The 20483-nt window shown below is 30.5% G+C and overlaps 3 protein-coding genes and 1 pseudogene across 7 annotated transcripts; 1 reads left to right on the top strand and 3 right to left on the bottom strand.

The window, feature by feature from the left end:
- Window positions 1–523: 523 nt before the first annotated feature.
- LOC126676875 (ubiquitin-conjugating enzyme E2 5-like) lies at window positions 524–3430 on the bottom strand. 5 transcript variants are annotated; one of them, XM_050371197.2, is made up of 5 exons: window positions 2736–3379; window positions 2559–2611; window positions 2293–2421; window positions 1540–1575; window positions 524–784 (listed from the first exon to the last, which is right to left on the bottom strand). In XM_050371197.2, exons 1-4 carry the CDS (start codon window positions 2999–3001, stop codon window positions 1559–1561), a joined length of 465 nt encoding a protein of 154 aa, XP_050227154.1. In that variant the 5' UTR covers window positions 3002–3379; the 3' UTR covers window positions 524–784; window positions 1540–1558. The 5 variants fall into 5 exon arrangements, 1 of the variants encoding a protein (XP_050227154.1); XR_008790580.1 differs by lacking the exons at window positions 524–784; window positions 1540–1575 and adding an exon at window positions 3416–3430 and having other exon boundaries at window positions 2516–2611; window positions 2736–3141; window positions 3259–3301; XR_008790578.1 differs by lacking the exons at window positions 524–784; window positions 1540–1575 and adding an exon at window positions 3416–3430 and having other exon boundaries at window positions 2516–2611; window positions 2736–3301.
- A 1836-nt stretch (window positions 3431–5266) lies between these two features.
- Window positions 5267–8155, bottom strand: LOC126678695 (ubiquitin-conjugating enzyme E2 5-like). The gene is made up of 8 exons (XM_050373590.1): window positions 8090–8155; window positions 7997–8015; window positions 7510–7624; window positions 7331–7383; window positions 7086–7214; window positions 6262–6363; window positions 6099–6177; window positions 5267–5645 (listed from the first exon to the last, which is right to left on the bottom strand). Exons 1-6 carry the CDS (start codon window positions 8153–8155, stop codon window positions 6347–6349), a joined length of 399 nt encoding a protein of 132 aa, XP_050229547.1. The 3' UTR covers window positions 5267–5645; window positions 6099–6177; window positions 6262–6346.
- A 2230-nt stretch (window positions 8156–10385) lies between these two features.
- On the top strand, window positions 10386–12581 carry LOC126676872 (uncharacterized). The gene is made up of 2 exons (XM_050371192.1): window positions 10386–11734; window positions 12401–12581. Exon 1 carries the CDS (start codon window positions 10467–10469, stop codon window positions 11691–11693), a length of 1227 nt encoding a protein of 408 aa, XP_050227149.1. The 5' UTR covers window positions 10386–10466; the 3' UTR covers window positions 11694–11734; window positions 12401–12581.
- Window positions 12582–13245: 664 nt separating this feature from the next.
- Window positions 13246–16203, bottom strand: LOC126676874 (ubiquitin-conjugating enzyme E2 5-like; annotated as a pseudogene).
- Window positions 16204–20483: the final 4280 nt, after the last annotated feature.

The raw sequence follows: 20483 nt of genomic DNA, 5'->3' as shown, positions 1-20483 counted from the left end.
TCTTTAAAAGACGTGCATTTTCAAAAGCAAATTAGTTGCCAAAGTGAAACCAAAAAGTTGACCAGCAATGTTGGGGAAACATGATCATGAAAGCTTAAAGACGCCCGATAAATTACCTGGATTAGTTCCAATGTATAGAATAACTGGTACTATCTGCTCACCAAACAAAATAAGATGAGTTTGAAAACCGTAAGAATGGATTCAAAAGCAACAATATGACGGAATGTCACACATAAAAGACAAATACTTGTTCGACACTCAACAATCTGTAATGTGTAAGATGAAAATTCCAGTGAAGGACTTCTGTGGTGTGATAATATTTAGTATTCCATTGGGCAACTTGTTTGACATTCAACAATCTGTAATCTCTAACGCTTAAAAAAGGAGTCCATGCTCTTCATATAGCTTCAGGCATCATGCACGTAAAAAAATAATGTTTTTTTTTTTGGACTAAGACACCTTCTCTATTCATAAACAACAAAATAGGTCTTGAATTGACATCAATTAGCACACACTTCAGCAGTAAAAGGGAAAAAGGGACTAAACTTCATTAGATTAAGACCCTTTTCACAATCCAACTTTTCAGGATATATGGCTAAAAGATTCGTCAACAAGCGCAACTTGGTTTCACGTGTTGCGCCCTGCATAAGATATTACAAGTAAATATGTACATTTGATACGCTGTAATGCTTTCGTAATGGTTTTTTACAATCCTCACCTCAATTGTGTACACTTGATCTCCAAAAACTAGGTCCTGTTCCTTTTGACCTATGTCACAAAGCCCTAGGGGTGTAAATGAACCGAGTCGAGCCGAGTTTTGGAGTGTTCATGTTCGGCTCGTTTAACAAATAAGGTGTTCATGTTCGGTTCATGTTCAGTCGAGCTTTGAACGGAGTGTTCATGTTCGGTTCATTTAGATTTTATAGTGTTCATGTTCGGTTCATGTTCAGCTCGTGTTCGTTCGTTTAGCCGCTAAACGAACAAGTTCGCGAACGAGCTCACGAACAAGTTCGATAAGTACTAAACGAGCTCGTTCACGAACGAGCTCGCGAGCGAGCTCGATAAGTACTAAACGAGCTCGTTCGCGAGCCCACTCGTTTAGCGAATAAACAAACGAACACGAGCTGTTAAACGAACAAACACGAATATGAGCTGAATAAATTAAAAACAATATAATCGAGCTCGTTCACGAATATGAGATAACTAAATTAGAAACATAATTATATAAATTAATATAAATATGAATTAGTTCGCGAACACCTAATCGAGATTCTAAACGAGCTTGTTCGTGAACTATATACGAGCTCGTTCATGAACTTGTTCACGAACTCTTAATCGAGCTCGTTCACGAGCTTGTTCACGAACTCTTATTCGAGCTGTTCGTGAACGCAAACGAACAGCTCGTTTATATTAACGAACATAAAATCAAGCTCGAGCTCGGTTCATTTAAAATACGAACGAACATGAACCGAGCTCTTATCGAGCCGAACACCGAGCTGCTCGCGAACGGCTCGGTTCGTTTACACCCCTACAAAGCCCCAACTCCCAGATAGTTCTATCAGTTTTTCCTGCAATCTGCATCCATAAAAAATAAATTGTAAGAAGCCTATGCCATATGCAACAATAAACTCAAATCTTTTCCTGGAGACAGTGCAACATTTCACAGCTCAGTTTATTGTCCTTCTTCTTATTTTTACAGGTATTGAACAACAATTTAAACCAGTAACCACGACGACAACAACAAAAAAGACTCCAAGCCTTTTAACAAACAAACTGAAACGTAGTAAAATATGAACAAGTTTAATAAGAACATATAAAAGAAACTAGGCAGCAAAGGCATGCTACTTTGAGTAACCATGGATAAAATCATGTAAAATAGATCCAAAATCTTGATTCACGGTGTACTAAATATTAGTGGCAATTTAAAATAGATGTAAAACCATGATAAGGCGATGGCAGCAAACAACCAGCTACAGAAAGTGAAAAACACTCGCCAGCTAATTAGCTCACTTGCATTTGGATAAAGAAATCAAGTTGTGATGCAAATTTTTTCAACTGTCATTGTAAGTTTCTAGGCCATTATACGATGCACACAAACCTCCCATATTAAAAACAGGATTATCTATTAATCACAATAAATTTATCTCTAACTGTTAGATTCGTGATTTCACTATAAAAAAACTTAAATTCATATTATTTTCTTTTTTCAAATACAATTGACAAAACACATCAGTATACAAATAAACACATTATTGGAATTCATAATTCAAGTGTAGAATGTAGAGTTTCTACCTTTGACTCTTTCATCATAAGTGGCCCTATCACGCATCATAAGAGCAGCAGCTTCTCCATTCAATGGATCAGAATGATTAAGATACAAAAGAAGCCGAGCAAGAAACACTTCAAATACATTCACCAGATCTGAAAGGATTTATAGAAAAAAGGTAACAAATTCAAATGTGAATGCCAACACCACAAACTAAAAAGAACTAGAATTCTCCAAAATCGCACTTACATTATTCAGAAAAAAAGAAGCAGCAAAGTCTCTCAAGGTTTACCAAACATGGGACTCCAAGTTTGGTTGATAACATCTAAACATACTGAACCAGACCTGAAAATCAAAAAGATAACCTTCTGTCAAATTCTTAATGTTCAAGAACTCACCATAAAGAAGAAGAAACAAAGTAACACTCAGACAAAACAAATTTCTAGGATTTTAATGTGCATAAGCTCACATTTCATCGACATTTGGATGGTATAGCCTATTCATGAATCCAATAGATGGAGATCTATAAGGATACGCATCCTGCAGTTCTACTCTTATCCTCCACACACATTCCATCTCAATTGGGAGGAGGCAGTTGTACAAATAATTAAAACTAGAATTGATGATCAAGAAAAAATCAACCAAACAAATTAGATCATACAAAAAATGAAAAAGAAAACATGGGTATTGAAAATTATACTCTCTTTTGGGCCATTGAACTCGAATAGCCATCATCAGGACTTGGAGGCAGTGCCCATGTTGCTGCTGGTCCTGATCTTCTCGAATGGACAACTAGGGCTTGATTTGCTGATGCAAGGTGGGACGTCCCACTAAAGCTTGCACTATGCTCATCACACATGTATATTCATCCTTTGCTGAGTTTTCCAATAAGTTATCGAAAGATAAAAGAGTAATTCGGTAAATTGACACTGTTAAAAGCCTTGAAAATGTTTTAAAATGGCAAGTCGGAAATCTTTGACAGGCACTATTACCTTGTGAATGTCAAAAAGTGGCCGATGAAGTTTTTTTTTGATTCTGTAGATGCAAGCAATCTCATATTATTCGCAGCATTCATGTCATCTTCTGGTAACTTAGCTAACTTTTATTTCTATAAACAGTTTTACATCAGATGTTTGAAAATTAATTTACCTGTCAGTCCTTTTTTCCCGTTGTCTAACATCGAAAATGGATAGAGAGACTAAACTGTTAACGAAAACGAAAATAATAGATCAAATCATTTGATTTTTTAAAATTGAGAAACTAAAAAGTGAATTATATCAAATATGAGGGAGTTCATGGGATTTACTCTTTAAAAAGGGTAACTAGTAACTATAAACACTATAGAATACTGTATTACAAAAGAGATACAAATTTTTTAAAATATTTCCAAATCCATCTCTAAATTGTTAGATGAGCAAAGAAAAATGATAAATTTACACCCTAATTTTATAACAGTAAACTAAATAGTTAAAAGTTTTATTGTTTTCAGAATTAGTCAACTATTTTTCCAATAGAAATGTTGATTTTTTTTCATATTTTATTCTTAATACTACATATTTTAGAAAAAAATTCAGTGATAAATATGATTTTTTTCCTCCAACTTTAAATCGTGACTGTGATCCACTTGAACTACAATTTTATAACATATTATTAACAAATTTATATTCTCATAAAATTGGACTAATGTGACAATAATATGAATATTTATTTGACATTTCAAATTGCTATATCCCTTTAAACAGTAAAAAAACTATTTGTTTTCTCTCATTTTTAAAATAATTATCTATCTAATAACTTATGGATTGTGTGTTTAATATAATTAAAAAAATAATTTAAGTTTACATCACTGTCATATATATTAGCCTATTTTGATGAAAATAAAGAGTAATTAGAAGTATTTTACTAATTGAAGTTTAGGAACCACAATGGAAGAGATGCAAAAAAATTAAATATCATCAGTAAAAAATTCTCACAACTCTGTATTCTAAAAATTCTCAAAAAACCAAATTTAAGAAACTAAATGTATTTAAGTTTATTTACACAAACAATATAATTAGAATTAATGAAAATTAAATAATTTTAACTAATTCAACCATTAATGATTGTATTACATGTATAATCTGTAAAATAATAAAAAATGAGAGTGATCTTAGGTTTTTTTTTAAGTCAGTATACAAACTATAAAGTCGATATAAAGAGTTAAAGACTATGTATTAAAGGTTATTATAAATATATTGAGGATAATCTTCCATTTATTTTTTAAAATATATTTATTTTGCCCTCTAAAATTAGAACAAACGAACAAATAACGTTCGATAAATAAAAAAAAAGCAACAAATAAAAACTTAAAATAATCCTTCATTTTTAAACTTATTTGTATTTTTTCAAATAGAAAAAAGATAATATAACCCTTCTATTTAATTATTTTTAATGTTTTCATCCTTTAATTAATTAAATTGTCAAAAAATAATTTTTGGGGTACAGTTGAAAACGAAAAATCAAAAAAAGGGTACAAATGAACTTTTTCCTAGATCAGGATATAAACGAAAAAATATTTCAAGGTGAGGTTTTTTTTACGTAAGATTAGGCCATTTTCTATTTAAATATGTTTTTATATCATATTTAGCGATACATATGATTTGAAAAAATATTTTATATTTTTCAATCCACTAAAGATACATTTTAAATATATGAAGCATAATAGAGATATTTTTTACTGTGTATAATTGATACATAATTTATGTATGATAGTTATATTTTCTTATAACATATAACATATGGCAGATACGTTTTTTGATACATAATTTATAATACATATAAAAAATTAACAATGATTAATTTTTTTATTTTTAACATAATATTATATGTGTATTTTAAATACATAATTATTACATAGATGATCTTAATTTTTATATGTTGATTTATATTTGAAAAGAATGTTAAAAAATAATAATACAAATGTATAAAAATAGATTTTAATGAAAGTAGAGACAAAAAATATAAAATAAAAGTACATAATTATTATTTCTTTATTCTATCAATTATCTAACATAAAACTTTATCCCTATGTGTTTGATTAATTTAAGAATTTGAATTTTTCCATAATACTTATGTTTACGAGATCCCATTTTGCAAGAGCTGCAAATCATGTACAGAGGTACTGGTAATTGATATTACATAGGCAGACATTTTCAGTTTATGAGTTTCAATTCATGCAATTCAGGATTTTGCTCACCAACTTGCTCATCCTCAGACCCATAACCATCATCGTCGCCCCTCAGCTCTTCATCAATTGTTTTCCCTTCAACGTCCTCCGGCTTTGCATGCTTGTCACAGTTTTCTGGGTAGCAAAATGTCTGTAACTAACAGTACGTACCACCTAACGCAACGACAAAGAACATATGGGAAATAGATTAATGAACTAATAGAAAACTGCATTGGTGCTTTATATTGTTTGAGTGCATCAATAACATGTGAAACAACAAATAACAAATAAACAGACTCATCTTTGATGGCATACATATACAGATTATAGAGCAAAAACGGAGATCGATAACAAGAACGTAGCCTTCGCATGGGTGGAGATTTAGTCTATTGCCAACTCTGTCAGTTTCACTAGATAATTTTGGATTAAAAATGCACTAAAAAGATTTAACGACTTCCCTATCATCTTTTACTTGGCTAACTGATGTCATGCAAACAACCAGATTAGTTAGTACATGTGAACAAATGTATTGAAAAATGTCAACTTAAGCGAGGTCACTTAAAACAATCGAATTCAAAGTAAAACAAGATACTCCAACACAGCAGTAAAAGGGAAAAAGGGACCAACCTTCATTAGATTAAGACCCTTTACACCATCCAACTTTTCAGGATATATGGAAGCGCAACTTGTTTTCACGTGTTGCACCCTGCATAAGATATTACAAGTAAATAGGTACACCGTAAATTTGATACGCTGTAATGCTTTCATAATGTTCTTTTACAATCCTCACCTCAATTGAACACTTGATCTCCAAAAACTAGGTCCTGTTCTTTTTGACCCATGTCACAAAGCCCACATCTCCCTGATAGTTCCTGTCAGTTTCTCCTGCAATCTGCATCCATAAAAAATAAATTGTAAGAAGCCTATGCCATATGCAACAATGAATTCAAATGTTTTCCTGGATACAGTGCAATATTGCACAGCTCAGGTTATTGTCTTTCTTCTTATTTTTACAGGTATTGAACAACAATTTGAACCAGTAACTACGACAACAACAAAAAACACTCCAAGCCTTTTAACAAACAAACTGAAAGATAGCTACTTTAGTAAAATATGAATGTAAGTTTGATAAAAACATATAAAAGAAACTAGGCAGCAAAGGCATTCTACTTTGAGTAACCCATGGATAAAATCATATAAAATAGATCCAAAATCTTGATTCATGGTGTACTAAATATTAGTGGCAATTTTAAATATGTAAATACATGATAAGACGATGGCAGCAAACAACCAGCTATAGAAAGTGGAAAATACTCTCCAGCACTTGCATTTGGATAAAGAAATCAAGTTGGGATGCAAATACTTTTCAACTGTCATTGTAAGTTTCTAGGCCATTATACGAAGCACACAAACCTCCTATACTTAAAACAGGATTATCTATTAATCAAAATAAATTTATCTCTAACCGTTAGATTCATGATTTCACTAAGAAAAAACTTAAATAACTCCATTGACTATTCTCTTTTTTCAAATACAATTGACAAACACCTATCAGTATACAAATAAACACATTATCGAAATTCATAATTCAAGTGTAGAATGTAGAGTTTCTACCTTTGACTCTTTGATCATAAGTGGCCCTATCACTCATCATAAGAGCAGCAGCTTCTCCATTTAATGGATCAGAATGATTAGGATACAAAAGAATCCGAGCAAGAAACACTTTAAATACATTCACCAGATCTGAAAGAATTTACAGAAAAAAAGTAACAAATTCACATGTGAATGCCAACACCACAGACTAAAAAGAACTAGAATTCTCCAAAATCGCACTTACATTAAAGTTTCTCAAGGTTTACCAAACATGGGACTCCAAGTTTGGTTGATAACATCTAAACATACTGAAAAGGACCTGAAAATCGAAAAGACAAACCCTTCTGTCAAATTCTTAATGTTCAAGAACTCACCATAAAGAAGAAGAAATAAAGTAACACTCAGAAAAAACAAATTCCTAGGATTTTAATGTGCATAAGCTCACATTTCATCGATATTTGGATTGTATACCCTATTCATGAATCCAATAGATGGAGATCTATAAGGATACGCATCCTGCAGTTCTATTCTTATCCTCCACACACCTTCCTGATAAGGACCTGTTATGGTTCAAATTAGAGAAAGTAAATGAGAAACAAATTTGCAGCTCAAAGGAAGAAACAATTAATATATTAGTATTATCATTAATCAAAATCACATTCTACTTTACACTACAAGCAAAAGAAACAGCTCATTATGAAAAATCAGCAAGATAGGCAAAATAACAAACAATGTCCAAATGAACTTTAATAACCTGTAATTGCCAGGGAATCGCCTAAAGTTCAACTAATAACAAAAGTCAAACACAGTTATACAAATAATTAAAATAATAATTGGGAAGAACCAACAAAGAGATGATCAAGAAAAAATCAATTAAACAAATTAGATCATAAAAATAATGAAAAAGAAAACATGTGTATTGAAGATTATACTCTCTTTTGGGCCATTGAACTCGAATAGCCATCATCAGAACTTGGAGGCATTGCCCATGTTGCTGCTGGTCCTGATCTTCTCGAATGGGCAACTGGGGCTTGATTTGCTGATGCAAGGTGGGACGTCCCAAAAAAGCTTGCACAATGGTCATCACACATGGGTATTCATCCTTTGACAGTTCTCCTTTGCTGAGTTTTCCAATAAGTTACCGAAAGATAAAAGAGTAATTCAGTAAATTGACACTGTTAAAAGGCTTGAACGTGTTTCAAAATGGGAAGTCTTACTTTGTGAATGTCGAATTTCAATGAAAAAGTGGCCGATGAAGTTTTTTTTTGATTCTGTAGATGCAAGCAATCTCATATTATTCGCAGCATTCATGTCATCTTCTGGTAACTTAGCTAACTGATATCAGATTGGTTGGCACACATGAACAAATGTATTGAAAAATGGCATCAACTTAAACGAGGTCACCTCAAACAATCGAGTTCAAAATGAAACAAGATACTCCAACACAGAGGTAAAAGGGAAAAATGGAGCAACCTTTGTTAGATTAAGACCCTTTTCAACAAGCGCATAAGAGATTACAAGTAAATTAGTACACTCGATACGTTTTAATGCTTTCGTAATGATGTATTACAATCCTCACCTCGTTTGTATACAACAACCTGATTACATCGGTCCGTCCTTGATCTCCAAAAAGCAGGTCCTGTTCGAGTTGAGCTACGACCCTATCTCCCTGAAAATGCTGTTACTTTTTCCCGCAAGCTGCATTCATAAAAAGTAAATTGTAAGAAGCCTGTGCCTCATTCAAATATAAACTTAAATCTTCTCTTTCATATGTGTGCGAATCGTTTTATTCATTTTAAAGAAAAACAAAATTGTATCTACTTTTCTATGTTAGACATACCAACTACTAACCTAAAGAGTCACGATTGGAAGATATATCAAACTCTGGTACATGGAAGTATTCAACATAATTTCCCTCTAATTTGCAATGGAATCCGAACTATAATGTATTTTCAAAATGACTGAAAATGCCAAAGAGGTGGTTGTTGCAGTGTATAAAAAGTAATTCTTAGAAGAAATCAGAAACAAGAAACTAATTTCAAAACTATGTGAATGAATCAAGCTAATCTCAATAACTTGTAATTGCCAAGGAATCACATAAAGCTCAATTAATAACAAACAGTTATACAAATAATTAAAACTAGAATTGGGGAAAATCAATCAAACATATTAGATCAAAAAAGTGAAAAAGAAAACACGACTCGAATAGCCATCATCAGCTTTTCAACATCCTACAATAATAGGACATGCAAACCTTAAACACAGGCTGATCATGAGGAAACTAACTCCACTGTAAATCTTTTCAAAACTATGTAAATGAGCTAATTCTCTCTAGGAAAAGAGTTGAGATGATCTTAATTCTGATCAAACGATGCATAATGATAAGACAATCTCAAATTTTGTACTCATGGCAAGTCTAAATAGGATTAAGTGGGCAATTACTTCAGTGTATAATCTTAATTCTATAAAATTTATCACTATATGTTGAATTTCTAATATTTTATCCCTTTTTTTTTTATTGTAATTACCAAAATTGCACTTGTATATTATAATTGGTAAAATTGTTTTTGGGAACGATTCGTTAAAGTATGTTGCTAATAGTTATTATAATAAAATCATTATTGTTCTTATTATTAAAATAAAATTTAAAACAAATTAGAAATAATAATAAATTATTGGCTTACATTATACAAATCTGATGCTAATATGAATAGGATATTAATAATATATACCAATATAAAAATCTAAGTGACCTATAGTACGAAAACAAAATTAAATATAAATTAGGGGTATCACATAAGTATTTTGTCATTTAAAATGTAAGTATGTTTGATTTATTTAGAAATTTAATCATTCAAATTCATGAACATAAATGGCAGATCCATAATCATCCTTAATTTAAATCTTAATATTTTCTTCTGTCTATATTTATAAAGAGAACAATAATCCGATAAAATATTTAGCCATAAAAATTATTTTTTCCGTCCTATTTAGACAATATTTTATTGAATTTTATATAAAAATAACCCTATCTTTCTCTATGTAAAATAATTTTACAATGTATTCTACATATACATTTCTACAAATAGTAAAAATTATATTTTATTTATAATATTTGTATGATAATGTTATTCCAAATTCATTTTATTAATATTTTACTTTCATCCCATTAAAATAAATTATTATTAATATGGTTTATAACATCAAAATATATGTACTAAAAATGATACTATTCAAAAAAATAAAATTAGTTTGCTAGTATAAAAGAAAAATAAAGAGATTTTTGAAGGGATTATATGTTTTGTTTTTATGTTAGTGATATACAAACTAAACCAAAACGCATAACGCTGGTACTGTTCTATATTAAGTATAGGTCTTTCTTAAGAAAACGCCGCAAACAAGATGATTAAGGCACAGAGGCAAAAGTTTAATCAAACCACCACAAAGACTAAATCAACCACTAATCCGAAATCGAAATTAGCAGCCGAGCAAGTAGCGGAGATGGTGAAAGCGAGGTTGCCGTCGCAGTCTTCTTCCGGCTCAACTCCGGCCAAATACAGCAAGCTCTATATTGTATGTCACTATCCTATGCCCTACTCAAATCCCCACCGATATTCGATTTACCAAATCGATCTTACTTGTACGAAAACCCTTAAGCCCCCAAGTCCAGCTCCATTGAACCCCATAATCACTTTGGATCAATCCTTTCCAAATGATATGGCTGTGATAGTCCTCTTGGGCCATCTTTTATTATTCGGTGGGGATTCTTTATTTGTGAAACAGGGAACTAGGAGTAGCGGTAGGCTGGTCAAGAAAAGAATAGAGGAAAAGGTGATCACTTGGACTTCAGATATGTTAATTTTTGATTTTACTAAGTCGTCCAAATGTTTGTCTCTGTCTACCTCTTCAATGGTTAAAGGTCCGAATATGAAATCTCCCAAAATATATCCTGCTGCAGTTATACTTGACGAAGTGAAGATATGTGTATTTTCGTTATGTTTGGTGGACAAATCGGGTGTTCAGCTTCAACATTATCCTCCAAATTTTGAAGTTTACAACACTTTAACCGGAAATTGGTCCGAATTGCCGGAACCATTTGATTATTCTTCACAAGTTAGTATTAACTCATATGTTATCGGAAAATCGACTCTTTTCATTTCCACAGAATGTTTCGGAATTTCTTTTATCGATATTAGGAATGGAATTTGGCAAAAGTTTGATTGTTCTCCAAAAGTTGCAAGATTTCGATTTCATTCGTATGGAGTAATCATAGACAGCTTGTGTCTTTTGTCCAAAAATGCATATGATATCCAAAATATGGATTCATTTGCACTTCTTCCTAAGTCGGAAACAAATGATTTAGTTCCGAGCGACAACCATGGAGGTTCTGTTTCTTTGATGGAGAACGATCGTTTTGTCACAGCAAGGATAGGCTTTCTTGGCGTTAGTTCAACTTCGGAGCTTTTGGGTGATTACATTCCCCATCTTTTTGTCGATGTCTACGAGTATACCAAAGGAAGGACGGTTGCAATGACTAAAGTTACTCGTGTTGACACCTTTAGATATTTTGTTACAGATCAAAAATTAGACATAGCGGCGGCTATTGGCTGTTTTCCGGCGTGTTTCTGAAGAAGCTGGTTTTTTGCGCTCTGATTTTGTATCTTGCCCAGGTATTTTCGAACCGATCCTATATTTATGTAATATGTATATTTATGTACCTTAAATAGGTATGTTATTATCACAGTTTAGTTGTTATATGAAATACTTGGATAAGCAAAAAAAAGGGATTCAGAATCAACCTAGATGGTACAGCAGCTTCTTTCTTTTACTTAATGATATCTTGCTGCGCTGTACCCTGCTATATCAAGATTAATCATCTATTTTTTTTAGGACAGTTGTGACATGTGACTCTAAGCATATTTTGTGTAAACCTATTGAAGAGCCCTGATTAGATTAGAAGCCATTGGTGCTTAGAGAGAACTAGGTTTCATTGTTGTTATTTTAATACGTAATATCTTGTTTAGGTATTTTCAAACCGATCTTTATATTTATATATATATGTATATTTATGCATCTTATCTAGGTGTGTTACTTATTATCACAGTTTAGTTGGTCTGAATGAAATACTTAGATCGGCAAAAACATGAAATACTTACCAAGTATGTTGCTTATTATTGCAGGCTGTTTCTTTTACTTAAACGATATCTTGTCGTGCTATACCTTGTTATATCGAGGATTAACCATCTATTTGTGTATATTTGAATGAATTTTTCATGTAATTCAACACTAATTATTCATGTAATTCAACACTAATCTAATCTAAATTTTATGTTTAGGTGGAAGAGATGGACCTAGAATTTGAGTTTTAAAGCTATGTTGTTTTCGGGCGTTTTAGTTTTGATAATTAACTGTGTTATCATGTATTTTGATAGTATTTTGATGATAACTTATACTATATAATGTTTTATATTGATAACACACTGCTTAAATACTAATATGCATACTGCCGTTGTTTGATTTTTTTTTAAAAATTAATTTGTTTTGTAATTTTATTCGGATAATAATTAGTTATTACGAGATATGATTAAAATTGAGCTTTGTTTGTATTTGTATGCTTAGCTGTTTTAAGTTGTTGGTTAATGTACTAAAAAGTAAAAAGTGTATAACATGCCTAACTGGTTCCACTCCGATGTGTTATCAATGATATACTTCCTAAAAATAAAATAAGATGTAAGCATGCAGGCAAATGATTATCATCAGAAACATATGTTGCATAATAACATAAAAGATTATCCCGATATGTTTAATTAATTTCAGAATTTGAATTTGTCCATAATACTTATGTTTACGAGTTCCCATTTTGCAAGAGCTGCAAATAAATGTTGGCTACTTATTCTGCTAAATACTACTAATATTCAGAACTATCTTTACTTTTGAACTTTCACTTTTTCAAATTGCTCACATTTATAACTATAATAATGCCAATTTACTTCAATTTTTTGTCAGAGTTTGACAATATTAACCAGATCAACATGAATAATTATTTCTGGTTGGTCGAATCCATAAATAAAGCACGGGCCAGAACTGCATAATCATTTCCCGATATGTAATGAAATGTATACCTCCTGAAACTAAAATCAAATGTAAGCATGTTGGCAAATTATTATCATCAGACAGCAAATGAGAACGGAAACCATTATGCATAGCTCAACAATTTACAGAAACATCTATTGCATAATAACATAAATAAAAAGATTACAAAGGCCAAAAAAAAAATTCCATAATCCTTCAGTTTATGGGTTTCCATTTTGCAAGAGCTGCTAATCATGTACAGACACACTGGCAATTTATATTACATCGAATGCATGCAATCAAGGGTCGGCTTTACCAACAACTTGCTCATCGTCGGACCCATCATCATCGCCGCTCAGCTCCTCATCGCTTGTTTTTTCCTCCATCTTTGCCCCAACGTCCTCCGGCTTTGCATACTTCTCACAGTATTCTGGTTAGCAAAATGTTTGTAAGTAACAGTACATAACACCTAATGGAAGTGATGAAGAATATACGAGAAATATAATTAAGAACTAGTCTACTGCCAACTCTGTCAGTGACTCACTTTCGCTGAACAATTTTGGACTGAATCGGCCTGTAAACCATGCACTAAAAAGACTTGATGACTTTCCTATCATCTTTTACTTGAATTACTACAAACTCAAATTTGAAAATGAATCCCCTGTAAGCAACAATTTATCAATTTCGCAAAAATGCTGCAATGTCATTTTCTTCTATATCAGATAGTACCATGAAGAAATTGCAACCACATTTTGATATCTCTTCGAGAGAGATGCGTTTTCAAAAACAAATAGTACCTAAGGTGAAACCAAAAAGTTGACCCGCAATGTTGGGGAATCATGAATACTTAAGCACGCCCGATTATTTACGTGGAGTAATTCCAATATCTAGAATAACTTGTATTATCTTCTACTATTCAATCACTAAACAAAATAAGATGAATTTGAAACCCATAAGGATGGATTCAAAGGCAACAATATGACGGAATGTCATACATAAAATAAAAACACTTGTTTGACATTCAACAATCTGCAATGTGTAAGATGAATATCCAATGAAGGAATTCTGTCGTGTAATAATATTTAGTATTCCAATGGACAACTTGTTTGACATTCAACAACCTGTAATCTCTAACTCTTAAAGAAGGAGTCCATGCTCTTCACAGCTTCAGGCATCATGCACTTAAAGAAATATTGTTTTTCTTTGGACTAAAACCCTTCTTATTGAATAAAATAAGTCTCGAATTGACATCAGCGACACCTCAACAAAGAAAACTTTCCTTTATTCAAAGTAATAGCTCCAAGGTTAAAAAAATGTACGAACCAAAATTCAAATGACATTGATGCAAACTTAGGTATCTCAGATTTGTTACCTTTCTGCTTGATCTTAAATGTGCAAGACGAACCATCTCAATCCTAACTAATCAAGACAACAAGAAATAATTCTTGCAACAGTTCCCATACAGTACAATAAAAAAAAGGGATGGTCAAAATGATTCATGGTGTACCACATAGCTGTGGCTGATCCTATCAGACAACTTTAAATAGATGTAGATAATTGATAAGATGATGTAAACAAACAACCAGCTATGGAACTGGAATATACTCACCAGCTAATTAGCTACTTCTCACTTGCATTTGGGTAAACAAATCAGCGAGACAAAGTTGGGATGCAAATAACCTTAACTGTGACTGTCTGTCACTTTTCATTACTCATCAGGTTCAATGTTGAAACTGTAAGTTTCTACGCCATTATACTAAGCACACAAACCTCCCAATTTGGTTCAGTTTCCCATACTTAAAATAGGATTATTTATTAATCGCAATAAACTTATCTCTAACCCTTAGATTCATGAACTCCATCAACTATTTTCTGATATACAATTGACAAACAATTATAAGTAGACATATGAACACATTATCGGAATTCAAAATTCAAGAGTAGAGATTCTACCTTTGACTCTTTGATCATAAGTAGCTCTATCGAGGCATCATAAGAGCAGCAGCTTCTCCATTCAACGGATCAGACGGATTAGGATACAAAAGAAGCTGAGGAAGAAACACTTCAAATACATTCACCAGATCTGAAAGGATTTATAGAAAAAGGTACTAAAATCAAACTTGAATGCCAACACCACAAACTAAAACGAATTAGAATTTTCCCAAATCGCACTTAAATTAGTCAGAAAAGAAGAATAAGCAAAGGTTCTGTAGGTTTACCGAACATGGGGCTCCAAGTTTGGTTGATAACATCTAAACATACTGAACCCGACCTGAAAATCAAAAACAGAAAACTCTCTTTTCAAAGCCCTTGTTAAAGAATTGATCATAAAAAAACAACACAACAAATTTCTAGGAATTTAACGTGCACAAGCTCACATTTCATCGACATTTGGATGGTATATCCTATTAATGAATCCGATCGACGGAGATTTATAAGGATAAGCATCCGGCAGTTCTACTCTTATCCTCCACACACCTCCCTGATAAGGACCTGTTATGTTTCAAATAAACAACATATGTTGCAGCTCAAATGAACAAACAATTCGTATAATAGTATCACCATTGATCAAAATCACATTCACTAAAACCAAACTAAACAGCTCATTAAGAAAAATCAGCAAGATAAGCAAAATAACGAACAAACTTCATATAAACTTCAATAATTTATAATCACCAAGAAAAAGGTCAAACACAGTTAAACAAATAATTAAAATTGGAAAGAACCAACAAAAAGATTGATCAAGAAAAAATCAATTAAAGAAATTAGATCATGGGTATTGAAGATTATACTTTCTTTGGGTCCATTGAACTCAACATCAAATTCTTGCATGCCATCATTCACCATCTCCACCTTATAATCACTCATCATCCTGAAATAAAAAAAAAACCAGAAAGAAAAAAGTAAAAAAAAGATTAAAAAAAACAATCAAATCATAAAAAATCAAGAGAAATTTACAGTTTCATCAAATCCATCTCCCTTCGTTTGCTTGGGGAAGACATTTTCTTGAATTAAGTAAAAGATATTATTTTTTTTCTTTCGCAAATAAAAAGAAGTAGTTCAGACAACAGTGAGTAAAAGTAGGCACTATTTATATTTCCAGTAAATTTCCAAACTTGGGCGTCAATGGTAGATCACAGTAATTATTTTTTAGCTTGTGCTGGTCATTTTTTTTTGTAAAGAATCGTCCTTGAATTTATGAACTTGGCTTATATAAGTGAAACTCGACTTCCAATTTGACAATTTAATCCATAACTTTCTAAAAAAAATAGGTTTAGAACATTTTTTACGGTGCTCTATGTATTAAAGAACATTTTGAAAGAATAATATTTTAAATTTTAATTCAATCTTAATCTTTAATAATAACTCTTTATTTTCTTAATATTAATATTAATATTTAAAAAGAGTTTGTTAGAGCTTTAATTTATTATTAAACTTTTTAAATTGAATAGGTTAATTATTTTAGAAATTCATGAAAAATGCTCTAATAATTAAACTATCAAAGATATATTAAATTTGATGTATATAAAATCGTTATACAAGTTTTCGGGTAATCTTTTACTCAATTTTTTTCTTTGTTAATGTGATTAATATTTTTGATGGTGTTCTCTATACTAAAACGACGCCGGATAATAATTTTGGGCAGCAAATGCCAAAAAATAAAATAAAAAGGCTTTTTATGTCAAATTTCAAACGTCGTTTTCAAAATTGGCTACAAACATGAAAGAATTGAATTTTATATGCAATCAATCTTATTACTAATAAAGAGGTTATTAATTTATTGTCAAATTTTTAAAAATAGAAATTACAACTATTTTGAATAATTCTTTGAATATACTCTAGCAATTAACCTATCTCAGCTATATCAAATTTGGTATATGAAGTGTTTCTATAAATTTAGGAATTGGATTATCTTTTACTCATTTTTTTAGTTTTCCTCGTTAAAGTAATCATGTTGAATATTCTTGGAACTGTTGAAACAACCAACGAAATAATATGTACTATACTGATGTGTTGAAACATCGTAAGAAAAATGACAAATTAATGAAATTTATAGCTGAGTCGCGGACAAGGTTGCGCTTTTTCAAACGCTTCGCGGCTTTGTCCATATATGTAAGATAGCCTATAAATCCATCGTTTCTAGAATGCAACCACCACTCTTAATACAACTAATTGGACTGTGAATAATTGTTCAAATAACGCTCTTAATATTTTTTTTAGGACAGTTGTGACATGTGACTCTAAGCATATTTTGTGTAAACCTATTGAAGAGCCCTGATTAGAAGCCATTGGTGCTTTAGAGAGAACTGGGTTTCATTGTTGTTGTTTTAATACGTAATATCTTGTTTAGGTATTTTCAAACCGGTCTTTATATTTATATATACCAGTTTCGTATTACGTGCTATGCACGTGGCTCGTAACGTAACTCGTCAATGAACATATTAGTATATTTAGTATAATTATATCAATTTTATATTTATAATTAATATTAAATTAGCTAAAAAAAATTATAAAAGTAAATATAATATATTAGATTATTAAATTTTTTTCCTAACTGACTTTATTCTTCTTTTGGTTTTATAATAATCATAATTAAATAATTAACTTAATTTTATCAATTTTTATCTTTAAAAATAATATAATAAAAATTTAAATAATAATATATTGACCAAATACAGTATTTGAATGAAAAATAATTTCCTACAAACTAAGGCTGTAGAAAGTCCTGCTACTCTTTTACGTGGCTTCCATTGATAGGTTGTTGGTGTGGCATTAGCTATACAAAATTTAAGGCAAAACTGCAACTTTAGTACTATAGTTTATTACAAATTACTTTTTAACTGTTCATACTATTATCTTAATTAATCTTTTAAACTATATATATTTCTGTTTATGTGATAAACTTCTATTTAGTTATATTAAATTTAAATAAAAAATATTAATCTTTTTATTATGCTATGAATTGCGTTTAATTTTTATTTTTATATATTTAATATATTATTTTTTGCTCAAAAAGAATTTATATATATAAATATATTATCATTTCCTACTAGGATAAAAATGTTTATATAATAAAAAAATTAATTTTGTTATTTTTCTAAGACCTTGCTTTTTTTAATTGATAAATTTATGTACCTATATTTTGGCCAAGTAATTAATAAAATAAATTTAATTCATAAATGATGAAGATATGATCAATTAAATGAAATTAAAAAAAATACAATTACAAAAGTTAATTAACTTTAAATATTTTAAAGTTTTATTCATAGTAATCTCATAAAAGTACATTATTTTAAATAAATTTATACTTCACACAGTTTGTATTTTATATAATGATGATTTAAATATTTAGAATTATATGAGGTTTTTTATGTGATTGTTGCAAAAATAATTTTAATTTTTTTACAATATAATATAATTGTACTATTAATATATATGTTTAATTGTTAATTTAATTTTTCATTTATGATAAAGTGTTGATAGAAATATATCATTTTAAAAAATAAAAAATGGTTTAAATGACTTAAATAAAACCTATGTAAAATATAAGGATTAAAATTGCACCTTTCTTTCAAATTGTATATATTCAGGTGTACAACCTATCATTGGTTGACACGATAATAGTAGAAGGAGTTCATGCAACCTTAGTTTGTAGGAAAATTTTGTTCTTAATTTTATAGTTCATCGAAATAAAAAATTATTTTAATATAATAAATTTTATTTAATGCATGAAGTAAAAAATGGTTTCATCCGAATTTTATTTATACTTTTTTTTTATTTTAGATATTATTAAAAAGATTCCTATATAAATCTTCAAAACACTTTCTATAATTGGATTCAAAAATGACTTTTTATCCCAACAACGGCAGGTTCGTCAATAACTTTGGTTTATCCTATTTTTAAATGAACAAAGGGTCAACGCGCTCTCTAAACTTGTGACATGGGACCATCTAAACCAATGTATACTTATTTGAGCAACTAACCCCAAAACTCTTCATTTTTGGGTCAAGTAACTCCATAATTGTATTTTTAAAACGCGTAAAATATAAATCGGAGATGAGGAATACAAAAAAGTAATTAAATACTCCCTAATTGTTGCGATAAAATTATCCTAAATCTATTTTTTGAAATAAAAATATAAATTATTGGGTTATTTGACCCAAAAATAAAGAGTTTTGGGGTTAGTTGCTTAAAAAAATATAAATTGAGTTAGATGACCCCAAATCACAAGTTCAGAGGGAGCGTTTACCTTTTATTCTTATTTAAATAGCTGTTAGAAATTGGCGAATGTCTATAGCTTCTGTTTGGTTGCTGATAAATTATATTACGCATTTATGTATAGCAAAGACGAAGAGTTTATAATTAAAATGCATTGGTCCAAAAAATAGATATTTAAAATCTTAAACAGACATGATAAAGTAAGGTTACTTCCCTTTCATTTACATTTGTCTGCTCTGTAGATTCTATTTTCAAATCGTATGTTCTTTAAGATTTTCAAAAAGCATTCTAAAAAATTTCATGTGAATTAGCTTAGCCGAAGGATTTGCGAACAAGGAAAGTACAAGAAGATGATTGCATTGCATTTGAATAAAAAAAGGGTGATGCATTCCCAATTAGGGGTGTTGATTTGTTCAAACCAAATCAACCAAAACTTTCTTCTTTTCTGTTCAAAATTGAGCAGAAATTTTAAGAAATTAAACGTTTTAAAATTTAATCAAATTAGTAAGTTTACTCGAGTTTTCTTAGTTCTTTTTAGTTATTTCGCTTTGGTTTTGTTGGACTAGAAAGAGTGCAATATGTGCAAAAATACATATTATTCCCTCCGTCCCATTTTATTTGTCTACTTCCTATTTTCATACATATTAAGAAAACATTAAATATTAATAATTATTCTTTTTGTACCCTTTTTTGATTTTTGAATTAATTTAAAATTATTATATTGGAAAAAGAATAATAGTCAATACAATACTAACAACATTAAATGCCACCAATGAGTTATAACTCAAATGGTATAAGCGCTAGGCAGCAAACTGCTACGTCGTGGGTTCGATTCCTCCCACAAGCGCTCCCCCCTCCCTAATTATCAAAAAAAAACATTAAATGCCAATACAAATGCAAGAAAAATATCCATTAACACTAAGGGTAAAAGAGGAAAATATGTGTATATGATACAATTGTGACAATCATTTTGGAACATCTAAATATAGTACAATGAATAAATAAAATAAGAGGGAAGGAGTAATATATTATACATTCATGAGCCTAAAATAGAAACCATAACTATAAGTGAGACACTACATCAAATCCAGAATTTTAAGGTAATGAATTAATAGGTCTTTTCTATTT

The sequence above is a fragment of the Mercurialis annua genome, linkage group LG4 (assembly GCF_937616625.2).
Source record: "Mercurialis annua linkage group LG4, ddMerAnnu1.2, whole genome shotgun sequence".
Classification (NCBI taxonomy): domain Eukaryota; kingdom Viridiplantae; phylum Streptophyta; class Magnoliopsida; order Malpighiales; family Euphorbiaceae; genus Mercurialis; species Mercurialis annua.
The sequence above is the reverse complement of the archived record's forward strand: the minus strand, read 5'-3'. Positions and strand labels throughout refer to the sequence as shown.

Excerpts from the sequence above, each read along its gene's own strand:
- LOC126678695 (XM_050373590.1), bottom strand. The coding sequence starts at position 8,155 with ATGTGTGATGACCATTGTGCAAGCTTTTTTGGGACGTCCCACCTTGCA. Across the intron at positions 7,384-7,509 it reads AATCCAAATATCGATGAAAT|GTCCTTTTCAGTATGTTTAG; the intron begins GTGAGCTTATGC and ends TTCGATTTTCAG. Across the intron at positions 7,215-7,330 it reads AACTTGGAGTCCCATGTTTG|ATCTGGTGAATGTATTTAAA; the intron begins GTAAACCTTGAG and ends AAATTCTTTCAG.
- LOC126676875 (XM_050371197.2), bottom strand. The coding sequence starts at position 3,001 with ATGATGGCTATTCGAGTTCAATGGCCCAAAAGAGAGTATAATTTTCAA. Across the intron at positions 2,612-2,735 it reads CATCCAAATGTCGATGAAAT|GTCTGGTTCAGTATGTTTAG; the intron begins GTGAGCTTATGC and ends TTTGATTTTCAG. Across the intron at positions 2,422-2,558 it reads AACTTGGAGTCCCATGTTTG|ATCTGGTGAATGTATTTGAA; the intron begins GTAAACCTTGAG and ends AAATCCTTTCAG.
- LOC126676872 (XM_050371192.1), top strand. The coding sequence starts at position 10,467 with ATGATTAAGGCACAGAGGCAAAAGTTTAATCAAACCACCACAAAGACT.